Genomic DNA, 19,057 nt, shown 5'->3' on the forward strand with positions numbered 1-19,057 from the left:
TGGTGATCTCTGCAGTTTTAACAAGGTTTTCTGGTATTGTGAATAATGATTCAGTAAATATCTTGACACTTTCATAATGTATTCTCAGGCATTCATTATAGCAATAGAATTAATCATTCTTCCTTTGGATTTCACGGACTTGAATCCTGCAGCCCCATAATAGCTGGGATTGGTCCCTGGATCCTCTGATAGATCTCTTGCAGAAGAGGTATTGGACTGTTGTCATTGTTGGTTCAATGTGGGACTCTCTCTATGTCACCAGCTTGGAAGAGATACAAAGTTAATATATGGTGATCCTGAGCCTAGTTCAGAGATTGAATGTCAGCCTCTTGAGGCTGTACCTCAGGTTGGAGGTAAAAATGTTAATAGGTTTTAAAGACTTTTTTTTTTTTTTTTTTTTTTTTTTTTCTTCTTCTTCTTCTTCCCTTATAGGACCCCCATTTACCGGCAGCACCCACTGTTGGTCCTGCCATGAATTGTCACCATACATTCTTTACACATAGCAACCATAATGTATTAATCCATACAGCATCAGCCCAATGTAGCTCAGATACATGCTGGTGTCAGCCAATTTTCAATTTAATTTTTTTTCACTTAATTTGTCTTAAGATAACATAAAATGGTAAGCAAGTTGACAGGGTAAGGTGGTAATTTAGCATATTCATTCCCTCTCATTCAAGTTTTGCATGCATATCATAAAAGATATAGGCCATACCCATAATTATTATGAGTGTATATCTCATCTTACATACATATACCAAGGCATAAATCCACTCCCACCCATTTCATCCCCACATACACTCCCATTCACCATCCCTCTCTCTGTCTTTTCTTGACTCCTCCTGGATGACGGGTCATCCCTGCATCTTGCCCACTGCCCTGGGTCAGAAGCAATGCAGAAAGACACAGCACATCCATAGTAAGGCCACTTCATTTAATAGGTGACCCCCCCCCTCCATCCCCTCATACAGAAAAAGAGAAGACGAGGAGGAATCCCTTCTGGCCACATCAAAATATCATTCACACATACTCCATCACCCCCCCCCTCATCACCGAAGCCATCTTATTGGATTTATATACTTTGTGAATGTCATGTAACAAAAAAAAAATAGTTGATAAGAGAAACAGTGTAAAAACTGCCAAAAGTTTACCCAAAATGTGAAAACAGTGTGTTGCCAGTTATCCCCCAGCACTTTGCAATGTTACAATGTTACGAAAGGGTGTGGATGGAAGTTTTAAATCAACCCATGACAGCAAAATTATGTAGTGTACAGCAGGACACTTATAATTCATCAAAATTCTATATATATAACTGGGTTCACAAAACTAAAGCCTATAATTGCCATGTCTTGTAAGGATGTATGGAAACCACACAGTTCTCCCAAACCAGTTTGTTAGGAAGTAGCTGCTATGGCAACTATCATAGAGCCATTGACGCTCAAGCTAGTTGAATGTTGTGGCGTTAAATTAACACCGTTGATGCTGTATGGATTAAAGTAACACTATAATAGAATTAGTAAATTCAGGCAAAAGTAAAATGATAAGATGTACAAGGTGGTGATGGGTTGGAGATGAATTTGAAGGGTTAGAGGCTGGAGGAAGTGGAGAGCATTAAGTATTTGGGGTCACATGTAGCAGGGAATGGAGGAGTGGAAGTGGGAGTTGCATTATAAAGTAAAGAAAGCAAATAAATGTCTATGGAGACTGAAAAGTGTCATGAGAAATAAGTATCTGGAGATAAACAGAAAAGAGAAGACTGCACAATGGGTTGATTGACCCCACAGTATTGTAAAGAACAGACTAAGAGTTTAAAGAAGACAGGAAAAGAAAAGCATAATCATGATGAGATCAAGTATTTAAGAAATATGGTTGGGGAGTTACAAAGATAAATAGAGTGAGAGTTGTGGAAGAGAGGCAGAAAGCAGGAGTGGAAAGAACTGGCAGATAGAGTTGACCAGAGAATGCTAAGATGGTTTGGGCATATGAAAAGAATGCTGCTTGTCTTCAAAACCCATCAACATCCTCACCTCCATTTTGAGGTGCACAAACACCCAATCTCTGGACTAGGCCCAAGATCTCTCTCAACCAACATCAGATGTATGTCTTCCACATTTTCACATAAAGGTAGTTGACAATGAGCAACAGTCCCCTTTCCACTACTTCAAAATGTTGACATATAAACAATCCCAAAACACAGACAACAGTCAAAATTTTCTTCCCAGAGAGATCTGTGGGAGGGTCTTAGGATCATTGCCAGGGTTTTCAGTCAGTGAGACACAAAGCAACATCTATGATCATTATTATTACACGAGGAAAAAACACATGATTTCATTGTCATCTATAAGCAGTCTGTCATTGTTTGAATTCACTAAAATGCCTTGTCCACAGGTTACACATGTTCCTGAGGCTGATATAGAAATGAATAGAAGAGAGGATATTGGCAAAGTGATAGAGGACTTGCCAGAGTCCATCATGACAGATGATGCAGAAGGTAAGAATTGAAGATCCATCTTCTTCATACAACCTTAACCCCACTGTATTGCAGGGTCAGCTGCTTGAGTTATCCTTCTCCTTTTATTCCTATCCATTGCATCTTCCTTTTGTGCTCTTAGTTTCTTCATGTCACACCTTGTTATGGCTCTCCATCTCATTCTTTGTCTCCTGAATTAGTCAACCTCATAAGTCTATGGATACCTTTGGCCTCCAGAACCAGGCCTTATCACTTTGCCCTGTCTCTTTCTTGTCTCTCTCCCACTTATCTCTCTTCTTGCTCTCTCCCTCTGGATGGGGTGGTATGAGAGGTAAATGCGAAGTTGATGGGCAAGGGATTGGAGGTGGTAAGATATAGTGGAAGGAAGTGGGTGGTGAGCCAGTTGTTACTTGTGGATGACACTGCTCTTGTGCAGGGTCAAAGGAGGGTCTAAGGCAGTCAGTTATAGAGTTTGGAAAGATATGTGAATGGAGGAAATTGAAAGTGAATGTGGTAAAAGCAAGTAGGAAGTAAGTCTTAGAGGAGAGAGGCTAGAGGAAGTAGATAGCTATTTAGGGCCACATATAGCAGGAAATGGAGTGAGGGTGGAGGTAAACTGTAGAGTGAGGGAAGCAAGTAAACATCTTGGGAGGTTGAATAATGTCATAAGAAATAAACTTCTGGGAATTGATGCAAAGAGGAGATTATATGAAGGGGTGTTTGTGCCTACAACACTTTATGGGGTGGAAACTTGGAACTTAAGAGAGGCAGAAAAGAGAAGTATGATAAGGGTTATAAGGTTGGATAGAGTGAGAAATGAGGAGGAGAGGAGGAGAATGGAGGTAGAAATGGAGCTGGCAGATAGGGCTTATGAAGGATTGTTGGGATGGTTTGGACACATGGAAAGAATGAGTAAAGATTAGCTAAAAGAGTGTGGAAACCAGAGATTGATGCTGTTAACTTGAGGGGACAACCATAAATGAGATGGATGGGGTGAAAGGAGCTTTGAAAAAAGAGGGGAATGTCTGTTGAGCAGGGAAGGGAGAAGGTATGAGATAGAAGTGAGTAGAGAATGGCTGTATATGGATGATTTTTTTTATGCAGTTCAAAGGGATTCTCCCCATCTTTAGTTTTTACATAAGAGGATGAAGAAGGAAGGTTGCCATGTAAATGAACCAGCCCTGCTGTGGATGTGCTGTGTCATGCTGCATTGCTTCCAACCTGGGCACTGGGCAGAAGACAGGTATGACGCTTCATCCACAACAAGCTGTGATGAGAGGAAAACAGTGGATGGTGGGTGGGAGTGGTTCAGCCTGTGCTGCGAATGGAAGTTAGTCTTTGACATGAAATGCAGAGTGACTCTGGTCCATAGAGGTTCCACTAGAATCCCTAGAATGTTGACATCATGTCACTATGAAGTCAGTACATCAGTACATACTTCTACAATGTTGATCTAACACCAGATTATTTTGTTCACCTGAGAGAATGACCCCGTGCTGAAGGTGTTCAGTCTTTCACTGTTGACTATTGCACTAACCTGACATACTTATCTTGTGGTTTCTAATACTAGGCAGTTTTATTTAGAAAGAGGCAAAAATCCTACTGATTGAATTAATGTGCAAATTCTCTTGTAATGTGTTGTTATATGGTGTTTTAGAAAGAATTAATGCCTCATATATTTTAATTATCTTTTATTGTAGACAAAAATACATCAGTCCTAGCTACCCTAGCTGAACTTGCAGCACAGACATCTCGTGGTTCTCCAGAGGCAAGCCATGGTAAGCAACATTGTTCAGTTATTTTTATTTATCTATATATTTATTACTCAGAGCGATCCAAGATTCCTTACATATCCACAAGGAGCTAAGATGAGAGGGAGACAAGGATGGTGGACAGGAATGGAACAGGTGGGAGTGGGTGTGTGCCTTTGACTAGGCTACCTCCCTTATAAGGGAGAAAAAGCCCTTGTTTAAGTCTCTTCATCTTAGAATAAATTTGGGTAAAATTAAAATTATAAGATGTACAAGGAATTCTGATGGTGGAAGATTGAATCTGAGTGAAGAATGAGAGGTTGAGGAAGTGGAAAGCTTTAGATATATAAGATCAGATGTGGCAGTGAATGGAGGAGTGGCTGTGAAGTTGAATTATGGAATAAAAGAAGTAAATGCCAAGTTAAAATGAAAAATGTTATGAGAAATAAATATTTGGGAATGACTGCAAAAAGAAGGATGTATGCAGGAGTGATTGTACTCATGGGCTCCGTGTTTGATGATTCAATTTAATGTCACAAACTCACCCTTTCAAGAGGCTAGGACAGAGCCTCTTACAGAGGACTTTGTAGCATGGAATTTAACAGACCATGCCCTTGGTCCAACTTGCTGGTGGCAGGGTTTGAACTGCCATCACCTCAACCTTTGCTGCAAGTAGTAATGCTCTAACCAACTTGGCCAGTGAGCATGAGTTCTGTATGGAGCAGAAACCCGAAGTATAAGAAAGGCAAAGAGAAAGATTCTGAATACATTAATTCAGTTGTAGTATACATTTACCAACTTTTGCCTTAATTTTTTTTATGATGTAGGCTTGGATTATATTTTCATCCAAGTTGTTTCATAAATCCAGGGATATGTATGGGAAATTATACTTCTTAATGTCTTTTAAAGCAATCTTGCTTTTTCAAATTTTTTACTATGACCCCTTTTTGATCTCTCATCTCATATCAACAGGTCCTTTCTTTTCTAAACCTTTTTCTGATTGAAATATCTAGGAAAGGGCGTCATTACTTGCAGTGAAGGTCAAGGAGATGGCAGTTCGAACCCTGCCACCAGTGAAGTTGAATCAAGGGCATGGTTCATTAAATTCCATGCTACAAAATCCTCTGTGAGGGGCACCGTCCTAGGCTTCCAATAGAGGGAGTTTATGACGTTAAACCATATCATCATCATATAAACCCAGGAGGTGCTAAGATAAGAGGGAGGGTGGAGGGGGTGTGGAGTGTATTTAGGGATGGAATGGGTGGGAATGATTTTATGCCTTTTCCTTTTTGGCTACCTCCCTTGTAAGGGGGAAAAAGCTAAGATGAGAGGGAAGAAAGGGAGGTGGATGGAAATGGAATAGGTGAAATAATTGGGGGTGGATATATGCCTTTTGACTTTGGCTACCTCCCTGGTAAAGGGGAAAAAGCTCTTGATATATAGAGAGAAATATCATTGGCATGTAATATCTCTCTTTGCTCTTCAAATGTGGTAAGTTCCAGTTTTCTCTATATTTTCTTATATGTCTTATTTAGGCTTGGGATCATCTTGGTTGCTGCCCTTTGCATTCTCACATTGTTTCTTATATCTCACTTTAGGTGTGGTGACCACACTGCTGCATGCACCCATCTGGAACAAATATATTCTTTCTCTCTCTATCTCTATCTCTCTACTTCTACCTCTCTCTTCATCATATCCTCATCCATGTAATGAACTGCCACTCATATATTCTTCAGTACCTTGTATTTTTCTCTGTCTCTCTCTCTCTCTTTCTTTGTATGGCATTTCATTTTCCACTTTGATTTCATTCATAAGCCCTATCTAGGTATTCTTGTGTAACCTTTTTGGGTTGGGGGTGACATAGGGAGGACTTAATGCGGGCGAGATAAACTCCAAAACGGGAGTTTTCTTCTTATTCATTAAAAATTGAGGCAATCTGGTTAAACACTGTACACAATTAGTCACAAGGCCACGTCACACACTGTACACAATTGCTCACTCGGACAAGTCACACACCGACCGCTCCTGGAGCTGTGCACTCCCGTTTTGTTTCCGGAAATGCTGAGTCTGCTGAATTTTTAGGTGCTCGCAGTCACCTTGTCAAAATTTTTAGTAAGGCTGTTTGGCCCTTTACAAGTTTGTTCTGGGTTCATAATTACTACCTATATAATATACTACATACATAATATATCCAGGGGGAAAGGGTTGAACAGTATTGTGTTCCCGTGTGTTAATCCGGGTTGGCGATTGACTGCATCTATGGCGTGCGTTCGTGTGTCTGTGTGTCAGTCCGCTTCCGTGCGCTGAGCTAAATTGCTGATTCGGCTGGTGCCGTAGTGTCGGCCGGAGCGGATGTCTGGTATGTGGTGATGTGGTTAATGTGGTGTTTGCACTGCTACAATATTCTTCATTCTTTACTTCCTTCATGATCTTGGTATCATCTGCAGGTAAGTTTGCACTGCTACCTATTCTATTCATAATAAGGTTGTGGGGTTTCAAAGATGGATAGAGTGAGAGTTGTGGAAGAGAGGCAGAAAGGAGGAGAGGAATGGTTTGGATACAAGGAAAGAATGAATGAAGAAAGATTAGTAAAAAGAGTGTGGAAGGGAGAGGTGGAGGGAGTGAACTTGAGGGGAAGACCAAGATTGAGATGGATGGATAGGATGAAGAGGGTCTGAGTAAAAGTGGACTGTCTGTTGAGCAAGAGATGCATAAGAGAATAGTTGTGATATGGTTTAATGTCACAAACTCCCCCATCAGAAGGCTAGGACAGTGCCCCTCACAGAGGGCTTTGTAGCATGGAATTTAATGAACCATGCCCTTAGTTCAACTTCGCCGTTGGCAGGATTTGAACTGCCATCCCCTTGACCTTTGCTGCAAGTAATGACACCCTAACCTGCTCAGCCAGCGAGCTTCCCAGAGAATAGTTGAGAATGGAATATAAATTGATGGAGCCTGAAGAGATTACTCCTCATCTTCTCTTTTTTTTTTGCATGAAGAGACAAAGAAAGAGGGTCAATATTTAATGAAGTGGCTGGTCCTGTTGTGGTTGAGCTGTCTTGCTGCACTGCTTCTGATCCATGCAGTGAGCAGGGGACAAGAATACCCCTTCATCAACAAGGAGCTAAGATAAAAGGGAGCTGGGTAACAGATGGGAGTGGGCCGGGTGGGGCTGGGTGCATGCCTTGACTGGATACCTCCCTTATAAGGGGAAAGGTGCATATTAGTATATATATAGTAAGTCTAATCTTTTCCATCATCAGAAGTGACAAGCCGTGCAGCTTTAGAACTCCTGCGAGCTCAAGCATCTCTCCTCCCTGATCATGATCAACCATCTCTAGTTGCTAATGCAATCGAGCATGGTCAGATCTTCCAACTCACCGAAGCAGGACGTCAGGTTTTGCAGTTCTTCCAGAAGGTGAGCAAGGGTAGATCAGTTGTCAGCACTCTATCACAGTGACAGACCCACACACTTAAGTCACCCAGGGACACTCAGAAAAAGTAGTGAAATTCATTGAAAAAGAAAAAGATCAATTGTGTTACATTATGTTTCAAGAAGAGGGCACCTCTAGACTTGAATCATACAGGGCCATTCACAAAAAATTGTGAAATTAATTGAAAAAAAAAAAATGAATCATGTTACAGTAAGTTTCAAGAAGAGGGCACCTCTAAACTTGAATCAATTGATCTGGCAGGTGGTTTCCCTAAGCTAAATAAAATATATCTGTGTGGTCATAAAGTCATAAGATTAAATAAAAAGTAACTTATTGCAAAATCTTGATCTGCACACCGTTTTCCTCTCCTAAACCTACACTGTCTTCCCCAATTACTCCATCTGTTCCTCTCCTAAGCCTCTCAGTACCCATACATCTAACCAACTGCACTAAACAGATAGATCTCTTGAAAGTATAACATTCATACTTGCTCCCCTTTCCCGTTTATAGTGGAATTATACATGCAATTCTTCACTCCACCAGTACACCTCCTTCCCATGAACAATCTCACCAGCCATTCCACTATAACTACTCCCTTCATCAGACATCGAACTTGACAACCCTCTAACCCATGTGCATTACCAGCTTTTTCCTTTTTCAATGCTCTTCATATCTCTTCTTTTGTTATTGCCCAATCCTTTTCCTCTTCCATTACAGTCAATCAGTCACTTGTTCCCTCGAGTTTCACTATGTGGTTGACATGATCTGCAGCCCCACAGTGGCTGGTAATGGTCCTTGGGACCTCCCACAGATCTCACTGACAAGAAACTTTGGACTGTTGTCTATGTTGTGTCAGTGTGGGACTGTTTCTGTGTTACTGGCTGAAAGTAGTAGGGAGAAGAGAGTAGTTGCCGTGTGTGAAAAAGTGTAAGAAATGCAATTCAAGTTAAAAGAGAGAGAACTAGGGCCCAATCCAGAGACTGTGTCTCCCCATCCTGATGGAGGTGAGGTGTTGACCAGTAATGGGCAGCTTTGCTCTCCATCTTGCAGAATCCTGCCATCTCTCACTGCCATAGTCACAGCCTCCTGTACATTCAACACTTCCATGAAATACTGAACCCATTTTCCACTAGCTGCCTTCACTTCCATTAGATTCTGTCTATTTGCACCCTACCTTCTCTCTACTGTTTCTATATATATATTTAGATAGTATATACAGTATTACATTTATTTTATTTTTCAAACAAATCACATTTTCTTTATCTTTCCTTTATGGTGAATCAGGAAGTGTCAGAGAATTCATTTCTTCTGCCCCCTTCAACCATGCCCCAGCCAGAACTACCATCTACTCATGATGACAGTCCTAGTAGAAACAAGAAGACATCAGTGGGTAAGAAGGAAGAGACCAAGGCAAGAGTGTGGGATGGTGGAGGGAAGGGCAAGACAGAGGTAACACCCAAAGAGACTGGTGAGAGTCAGCCAGTAACCAGGGTCATCACTCTCAGCCCAGAGCAGTATGCTGCACTTACAAGTAAGTAGTGCCTTTTGACTTGACTACATCACTGATTTGATGAAGCGGCTTTGCTGTGGATGTGCTGTGTTTTGTGGCACTGCTTCTGACCTGGGGTGGTGGGCGGGATGCGGGGGTGACCCGTCGTCTGGGAGGTGCCAGGATGGGAGGGAGGGATGAGGGTGGAGGGGAGTGGAGTGTGATAGGGATGGAATGGGTGGGAGTGGTTTTTATGCCTTTGTTTTTTGGCTACCTCCCTTGTAAGGGGGGAAAAAAGCCTTTGGTATATGTATATGTACCTACCTTGTAAGGGGGAAAAAAGCCCTTAACATATAGATAGACTTTTTTTTATCATCTTATCATTGAGTCTTTCTTATTTCCAATTGATTTTAGGCCCAGGCAGTGGACCAATTATTGTTCAAGTTGCCTCATCTTCAGGAAATCGAAACACTGATGCAAAAGAAGACCCCAAGCAAATGGTTAAAAAGCAGAAAATTTCACAGTTTATTGCAAAATCTTTGGACAGGTAACTTCCAACAGCTTTTGCTTTTGTCGGATGAAATCATGAATATTGTGACAGATTTTATTTACTTGTTATTTGTGCTGGCTACCTCTATTGTAAGGAGCAAAGAAGCCCTAAGCATATATAGATTATTGGTGCTAATATTCTTGCTTAACTGTTCTTTCAGGTGATACTACCACAGAAATGAGTCTTTGGGAATTGTGATAATAGCAGTGTAAGTTAAATTAGAAATCATAATAGTAGAAAAGGTGTTGTGGAAGTTATTTTCCAAGCACAAATTGAATGTTTCCAAAGCCAAAGAATGTTGCAGCTTGTGAGAGTAGGTATGACCATGAATGAATGTCAAGAATGGAAGGATGAACAGATATCATAGGATAATATTCACCCTGCAAATCAGCATACAAAATGAAATGTTAAGATTTTTCTAAGAAAAAAAAATGCAGTTAACCCTTCATAAACGAAACCTTGATAAACTGAATTTGGGAGAAGCCAAACAAGCCTCTGATATATCAAACTTTAGTTCAGCATATGCAGTGATATGTGAGCTTATCAAACAAGCCATTGATATGCCAACCTGTTATGTAAAAATAACTTATACTTTACTCTCCTTTCATTTAGTTATAGTCTATATGTACAACTATACAGTACAGTGGCATCTGCAGGAATTTTTGTAAAGGGGGGGGGGCAAAATTAAAGATACATATATGATTAATGGTATAGGGTATACCAAGATACACACTTCAAACTGGCCGCATGGGCATACAGTTACATTATCTATATGAGTTCCATTTTTACTTTCTTCAATCATACATATATTCTATAATTTAAAAATTCAGTTAAATCATACATGACAACTGGCAAAGTTTCAAACACGTCCTGGATTTCTAGGGAGGGGGGGGGGAGCATTTGCAACTATCCCCCTACCCTACACCCCTCTGGATGCCCATGATGTCTTTGACCCTCCAAGCAGTGTGGTGGGAGACAAAAATGAATCTTCATCCATGAGGTGCTAATAGTAGGGATAAGGAATGAGGTTTGGATGGGTGTTGTGTGAATGTATGGTTTGACTAACCCAACCCCCTCATAAGATGAAAAAAAGTCTCTTGGTATATATGTAACATTATCATGTATGCTCGCTGGCCAAGTAGGTTAGGGGATTGCTACTTGCGCAAAGGTCAAGGTGATGGCAGTTTGAACCCTGCCACTGGCGAGTTGAACTGAGGGCATGCTTTATTGAATTCTGTTCTACAAAATCCTTTTTAAGGGGCACCATTCTAGCCTCCTGATAGGGGTAAAATGTAGATTGAGAGAAGCGAGTAAATGCCTTGGTGGATTAAAAAATGTAATGGGAAATAGACATCTGGAAATGGATGCTAAGAGGAGTTATATAAAGGAGTGATTGTGCCAACAACACTGTACGGGGCAGAAACGTGGAACATAAGAGAGGAAGAGAGAAGGAACTTGAATGTGTTTGAGATGAAATGTCTGAGAAGTATGATAGGGGTTACTAGGCTAGATAGAGTGAGAAATGAGAAGGTGAGGAGGAGAACAAGGGTGGAAAGGGAGCTGGGAGATAGGGTTGATGAAAGAGTATTAGGATGGTGTGGACACATGGAAAGAATAAGTGAAGAAAGATTAGTAAAAGAGGTGTGGAATGCAGAGGTGGAAGGAGTGAATATGAGGGGCCATCCTAGGATGAGATGGATGGATGGGGTGAAAGGGGCATTACAAAAGAGAGGAATGTCTGTTGAGGAAGGACAGAAGATAGCGGTGAATGGAGAAGGGTTGTGTATGGATGATGATGTGATGCATTAGGGGGAGTGGGTGGGGGATGGGGGGTGAGGAAGTATGTATGAGAAAACAATTGACGCAGTCTGAAGGAATTTCTCCCCATCTTCTCCTTCTCTGCATGAGGGGACAGAGAGGAGGGGTCGCCAAATTTATGAAGCAGCCTTGCTGTGGATGTGCTGTGTCTTGCGACACTGATTCTGACCCAGGGCAGTGGACAGGATGCAGGGATGACATGTCATCCAGAAGGTGCCAAGATAAGAGAGAGAGAGAAGAGGGTGTAGGGGAGTGGAATGGGTGGGAGTGGTTTTTATGTCTTTTTCTTTTTGGCTACCCCCTGTGTAAGGGGGAAGAAGCCTTTGGTATATGTATTACTATCATTAATACTATCATACAATATATACACAAACTTTGAACATGATGGAATGCCGCCCCGTATCCAAATTCTGTGTAATTTAGGTGAAAATGTCAACCATTTTATATACAACTTTCAGATAAACTGACTCTTCCCCAGTTAGTTCAGTCTATTGATGGCTTACTGTAGTTATAGAAAAATTAATTGTTAAAGAAATGTTTCATATAATAAAATAAAAATTACAATGTGATATAAATCTATATAGTGAACTGTCATGCAAATGAAGTCCATTTTTTGTATCAGTAACCACTTTTTTTTCATGAAAGTGGCAGTTGCCGACAAGATTGATGAGTTAAACACCATTTGAGGACGGAGCCTTTATTTGTACGATGTTTCGCTTATTACAGCTTTTTCAAGTACAAGTTGAGATACAAATGCTTGAGATTAAATAAGGGGAAAGGAGGGAATGGGGAGAGAAAAGAAGAAGGGGGGGAAGGAAGAGGAGGAGGAGGAGAAGGGAGGGGGGATTGAACACTGGGAAAGGATGAGAATGCTGGCCCAAACGTCCGTGGGCGAAATGTCCACAAAGGGTGGTTTAAATATTTAGAATTTTGCTGGCCATTGGTATTAGGGGAATTATGTGAGGCGAGATGTTAAACATTCCCCTGTTTTGTTCAATAGTGTTCGTTCCTTGAATGATTGCTGCTTCTAAGCACTTCCTGCGGATTTTGTCTGGTTCTCGTATCAGCAGCTCTGCATTCTTCTAGCCCCTAAGATGGTTTTCCTTGTTTCTATGTGTCACACATGCATTGGTGGTGACATCATGCCTGACGTCGTAACGGTGTTCACGTATTCGTGTATTCAGGTCGCGTGACGTTTCTCCGATGTAAACTTTATCACATCCTGAAGACGGAATACGATAAACACCAGCTTTGGTCCCCGGTGTCTGGTTGTTGTGTATTTTCGTCTTCGTGATGTCTTTTATCGTTCTGCTTGTCTGGCACACTACTTCCAAGTTGGTGGTTCTTAAAAGATGTGTCAGGTTGGTGGCAACGTCGCTGGTTGGCAACACGAGACGTCTTGTTGTGCTGTCCTGCTGCCTACGGCTTTCCTGAATCTTAGCGGCCTGCTGTCTGCAATTATCTAAAAGAAATTCTGGAAATTTTAGTGTTAAAAAGGTCCCTTTAATAAACCTGCACTCTTCTTCTAAGTATTTTGCACTACTTATCCTAAATGCCCTAAGGAAAAAGCCTATTACTACCCCTCTCTTGATCCTTATATCATGGTGGGAGTAGAAATGAATTAAATAAAGACATTACGAAGACGAAAATACACAACAACCAGACACCGGGGACCAAAGCCGGTGTTTATCGTATTCCGTGTTCAGGATGTGATAAAGGTTACATCGGAGAAATGTCACGCGACCTGAATACACGAATACGTGAACACCGTTACGACGTCAGGCATGATGTCACCACCAATGCATGTGTGACACATAGAAACAAGGAAAACCATCTTATGGACTGGAAGAATGCAGAGGTGCTGATACGAGAACTAGACAAAATCCGCAGGAAGTGTTTAGAAGCAGCAATCATTCAAGGAACAAACACTATTGAACAAAACAGGGGCATGTTTAACATCTCGCCTCACATAATTCCCCTAATACCAATGGCCAGCAAAATTTTAAATATTCAAACCACCCTTTGTGGACATTTCGCCCACAGAAGTTTGGGCCAGCATTCTCATCCTTTCCCAGTGTTCAATCCCCTCCCCCTTCTCCTCCTCCTCCTCCTCTTCCTTCCCCCTCTTCTTCTTTTCTCTCCCCGTTCCCTCCTTTCCCCTTATTTAATCTCAAGCATTTGTATCTCAACTTGTACTTGAAAAAGCTGTAATAAGCGAAACGTTGTACAAATAAAGGCTCCGTCCTCATATGGTGTTTAACTCGTTAACAACTTTTTGTTTAATAATACAAAACCATATCTATACCTAAATACTGGTTAGTAAATATGAGTTCTATTTAAAAAAGTATCCTACCTGAGGCCAAAAGAATTTGAAACCTTTTTAGGTTTCCAGCAAGAGGGGAATGTCTGTTGAGCAAGGAGGGGAGAAGCCAGGAGATAGGGGTGAGTAGAAAATGGCTGTGTATAGGTGATACTGTGATGCAAGGAAGGGAGAGGCTGGGGATGGTGGGGGAGTAGGGTGTGGTTATGTGTGAATGACATTTTGAGATTGTCTGAAAGATTTCTCCCCATCTCTTTTTTCTCCATGAGGGGTTTGAGAGGGGGGTGTCATCAATTAAGTGAAGCAGCCTTGCTGTGGATGTACTGTGTCTTGCTACATTGCTTCTGACCCAGGGCAGTAGGCAGGATGCAGGCATGACCTGTCATCCACAAGGAGCTAAGTTGGGAGAGAGGAAAGGGTGGTGGGAGTAAGTATGTGCCTTTTGACTTGGCCGCCTCCCTTATAAGGGGGGAAAAACCCTTGGTATATAGATAGTTCTGTCCTTTCTAGATCAGGTGTTTGTAGTAAGTTTACCAATCCTTAAGATGGAATAAATGGCAGGTAGTAAAGATATTCTTTATAACGAATAGCCTTAGGCATAAAGTCATACACAGCCCATAAACCACTCACTACTACTGTGCTTTTCTCCAACTGTTGCAGGGCTTAGGTTGTCAAACAGATCTAAGAGATAATTTCTGACAACTGTTACTAGTAAGGTGAAAATGTGCTGACCACGTGTTAAAACCATGCACATTAACTTTGAAGCAAGTGACTCGTGTCAAATATCAAGTGTCAAATACAGTTCTCACTGTTGTTCTTGCCTTTTGGCTGCCACAGATTGTGAGAGAGTTATGGACTGCAGTTAACAGTATTTCTGTCCTTACAGAAGATCTTGTGCTACTGTCAAGTATTATATTTCATACATTGGTTTAGTTGTTTTGGTAAATGGTCCAATTCACTGAAGGAAATTGTGGAGAGACGACAGAGGTATTGCTGGTTTGTCGCTAAGTTGGTGCTATTTGGTGGTGTACATGACAGAGTAGGTAGTTATTGAGAGGTTTTGTGTAAATTTGGCAGTCTAGCAAAGGGGAATTTTACTTTGGCAAATAGCAATTCCACTGTGGTGTTGTTTTGGTTTATGTTCTCTCGATCAATTAACCCTTAGTGCAAGTGGGTATACAAGGACACTGGCATTGGTCTCCTGGTTATATCAATTTTGTAATTGTAGCTAAGCAATCCCATATTCTGTGAACAGGCTTGATTGTGTTTGCTATGGTTATCCTCATTCAGGATGAAAGAGAATGAAAGGAAAATATTACAGCTGTAACTTTATGTCTTATAATGCATCATCAAATCATCATACATCAGGCAGCCTAATCACTTGTGCATGAATATTTGATTTGTATTGAAGAGGTTAATCAGTCCATTGCCTCTTGTCTATCTTTCAGATGACCCACAGCATACAGGTAACTGACAACAGCCTCTGGGCAGGACCATAAGTCACTCAAAGAAAAGATATTGTGTTATTATCAGGGGAATGTTAGTGTGGGGCATTTTAGTATGAGGTGTTCTGTGCCTTCTGTTTGAATCTGTAGCTGGGTCTATCCTGTGTTGGTAGCTTTAAGGGGGACTGAACACCGTAACAAAAAAATTCATATAAAAAAAGTTTATAGTCTTTCAACTTGAAACTTTCAGGTTTTGTTTAAAATATAGGTAGAGATGTATTATGAACCCAAGAACTTGCTACGTTATGATGTCATAATGTTTTTTTGACATAAATATGTACATCTTATTTTTTGTACTAGACTTCTGCTTTTTCATGGTAATACTTAAAGATCCTATAAACACTTTCATGCCTGCTTTTTTAAAAATTCGCTATACAACGTGAGATATAGGTGTCATAATTATAGTCACTTACGTCACCCCTTTTTTCCTTGTTTTTTTTTCCACTTAGATAGAGCCCGTTGCTCTGTTTTTCAAGATATCGAAAAAAACAGGCTTGGGAATAAAGATATACCTATTATACACTACCAGAAACATTTTCAGGCTGCTACAATTGATTAGAAAATTTTGGCATATTTTTAATTGCAAATATTTGGTTTTGAGATGCAAGCATTTAAAGTTTTCAGCATTGTATATGGTATTTATTGTGTGATTTTAATTGTATTCACACACATTATTATATAATAAGGAGTGAATATGAGGGGACGTCCTAGGATGAGATGGATGGATGGGGTGAAGGGGCTTTACAAAAGAGGTCTGTAGAGGAAGGACAGGAGAGGACAGAAGATAGGGGTGAATGGAGAAGGGTTGTGTATAGATGAGGCTGTGATGCATGAGGGGGAGTGGGTGGGGGGATGGGGGGGGGGTGAGAAAGTATGTATGAGAAAAAATTTGACACAGCCCGAAGGGATTTCTCCCTGTCTTCTCCTTTTCTGCATGAGGGGACGGAGAGGGGGGGTCGCCGAATTTATGAAGCGGCCTTGCTGTGGATGTGCTGTGTCTTGCGACACTGCTTCTGACCCAGGGCAGTGGACAGGATGCAGGGATGACCCGTCATCCAGGAGGTGCCAAGATGGGAAGGAGGGTGGAGGGGAGTGGAATGTATGGGAAATGAAATGGATGGGAGTGATTTCTATGCCTTTTTCTTTTGGGCTACCCCCTGTGTAAGGGGGAAGAAGCCTTTGGTATATGTATGTATGTATTAAATAAGTTGACAGTAAATATTTTCATATATATATACATATCTACAATATATATTACATTAAAATGTATTTGTTACTCGCCAAGCGGTCCTTTTCATAATTGAAGATTTTGCGCTCTTAATGGTTTAAAACCTCATTGGTGGGGTGTCATCACTTTGTCAAATCATTGCAGAGTGGTTTATTTTTACCAGCAATGAACGCCTTTCCTTTGCTCAATGACAAAGCTTAACAAAAAGGTGTTTGATCCTACACCGGCTCAATCCCAGCCGCTAGCTATTTTCTCTTCCTCCTCCTGAATTTCCCTCATCTTCTTATCTTCATTTGGAAGAAAGATTTTTGTCAGCTGTGTTGTCAGGTGTGGTGGTATTTGGTGGTGGAGATGGTGTTGGCAGTGGAGGTGGTGGTGACACGCAAGGTGGTGGGATCCCTCCTCCAAGCCTCTCATGCCTTGCCCTCCTTCTAGCACAAATTTCATTCCACTTTTGGCTCAATTTTTTCATCCTTTCTTTGGTTTTCCTCTTCATCATGATGCAGTTGATGATTGGACATATAGTAAGTGTAGTAATGTCCAGGAAATATGGCAAACAGTGGCACAGGAACACAATATCGCCACAGTCAGTTAGGTGTTTATGCATCAATCTACTCTGATGTTTGATGGGTAACTTAAGCTTGAAGCGTGCTGTGCACACCACACGGAAGAGGAAGTCACGCTGATGCCAGATGTACAAAAATATAGTCATTTCATGGAATGAGACAAGCAAAAACAAGACATTTATAGATATTTAGGGCCTATTCTTGTGTGAGCCACTTAAACTGACACACCTCCCGGGCCCTTTAAACTCCCTCCATTATGCTGGAGAGGAAAAAGTTGTTCATATTTTGCTTTTAGGATGTTTATATTATTCAAATATGCCCATATCTAAAATTCAATTTTTTGATGAAAATTTCATGATTCAAGGTGTTCAGTCCCCCCTTAATGCAGAATGGTGTCATGAGGATGGTCATGCCAGTGTGATTCTTTTCAGGTGTGATAGGGTTTTCTCTGTGTGGCTTAAATCTGGGGGTTGATGTTTGAGTATTGAGTTTGGCAGTCTTTCTTGAAGGGCTTCTTTTATCTGTCTGTGGATATTTTGTGTGTTATGGGTGATAGGTTGTCACTGGTGTTTGAGTAGCATGGTGCTGTTTTACTATACGAGTATATATATATATATATATATATATAAATATATGTATATATACATATATATATATATATATATATATATATATATATATATATATATATATATATATACATACATACATACATATATATTTTGTCATCTGCATATGATAGAATGTTGGTGTTGAGTTGTGGTCCTAGAGTTAGGAAGTTGAACAGTAAGGTTATAAGTATTGCATCCTGGGGATTGGTTAAGTTACTCTTCATTGTCTTCTGGTAGTGTCCAACTTACAAGAACAATGGCTGACAATGACAAATGGACACAAAATTCCCCCCCCCCAAAGGAATTGCAGCTCTGAGAAGCCAGAGAGAGAAATAGCATGCAGACACAGACAGAGAAATGGATACATTATGAATAGACCTTGTGCAAAAATTAGGAAATTACAAAATTTCATGTACAAAATATATCCAGCTTTCATTGGTAGCTGGCTCAGTAACTAGTGAGATCTAATTTATTGCTGTGGACCTTTTATTGCCTAACTTATGTTGGTAGACCTCAATAATATATTATCCTCTCATAGAAAACCTATGGTGAATGAGCCACAATTTCATCATTCTGCCATACATCAGGAAATTTTGCTTCCTTTGAAGAACAAGTAATTGTGTGTTCTTTTTAATTTGTAACTCACATTCTGTTACAAACATGTTACATCTGCATAGTTTATTTGTGAGTATTTCTAATGTTACCTGTCTTGAATGCCTTCAAAGTTTTGTCAAACTCAATTATGAAGATCATAATTTAAGTTTTAATTTTCTATCACATGGGAGATGAAAAAAGTAGTCATGATAAATTGCAATTGGTAAAAAAAAAAAAAAAAAAAAAAAGTCTTTAAGAATTGTTTTAGGCCCCAACAAAATCATACAGAAACCACAAGTGATTAAATATAAACCATTGTGTAAGTTTTTCATTGACATATGTGGGACACAACCCATAAACCATTCACTGATACTGTGCTTTTGTCCAAGTATTGCTGCGCTTAGGCTGTCCTACAGATCTAAGAAATAATTTCTGACAACTGTTACTGGTAGTCATGGCTGTATCCTACCTACATTACCTCTTATGCCTTTCCTGAATTCTGAGAATAAACTTGGTCCTTCTTTTACACATATACCTGCTATAATAAAGCAACTGATTCTACAAATGTCAACAACAGGCCATTAACAGCATAAATGGTTGCTGGCCCTCTCATTAAGGTCAGGACTACATCTGATACACTTTGAAGACTCCAGTACAACTCAGTGACTTAGATTTTACACCCAGTAAGGTTATGCCACATTTTGTATGTATTCTTATGTGA

General features: G+C 40.5%; 1 protein-coding gene across 3 annotated transcripts in view; it reads left to right on the forward strand.

The window, feature by feature from the left end:
• The window catches only part of Atac3 (Ada2a-containing complex component 3), a 40,780-nt gene extending 24,616 nt beyond the window's left edge, over positions 1-16,164 (forward strand). For 2 of the 3 annotated variants that reach the window (XM_076208233.1, XM_076208231.1), the window contains exons 9-14: positions 2,389-2,491; positions 4,171-4,248; positions 7,485-7,639; positions 8,940-9,186; positions 9,559-9,691; positions 9,855-12,266. In XM_076208233.1, the coding sequence (XP_076064348.1) occupies positions 2,389-2,491; positions 4,171-4,248; positions 7,485-7,639; positions 8,940-9,186; positions 9,559-9,691; positions 9,855-9,858 (720 nt within the window). In that variant the 3' untranslated portion in view covers positions 9,859-12,266. Of the gene's footprint in view, positions 1-2,388; positions 2,492-4,170; positions 4,249-7,484; positions 7,640-8,939; positions 9,187-9,558; positions 9,692-9,854; positions 12,267-15,280 lie in introns of those variants that run through there. The other variant, XM_076208232.1, reaches the window with a different exon arrangement.
• Positions 16,165-19,057: the final 2,893 nt, after the last annotated feature.

Source organism: Oratosquilla oratoria, chromosome 24, assembly GCF_046742065.1.
Source record: "Oratosquilla oratoria isolate Oo_2021 chromosome 24, ASM4674206v1, whole genome shotgun sequence".
NCBI lineage: Eukaryota > Metazoa > Arthropoda > Malacostraca > Stomatopoda > Squillidae > Oratosquilla > Oratosquilla oratoria.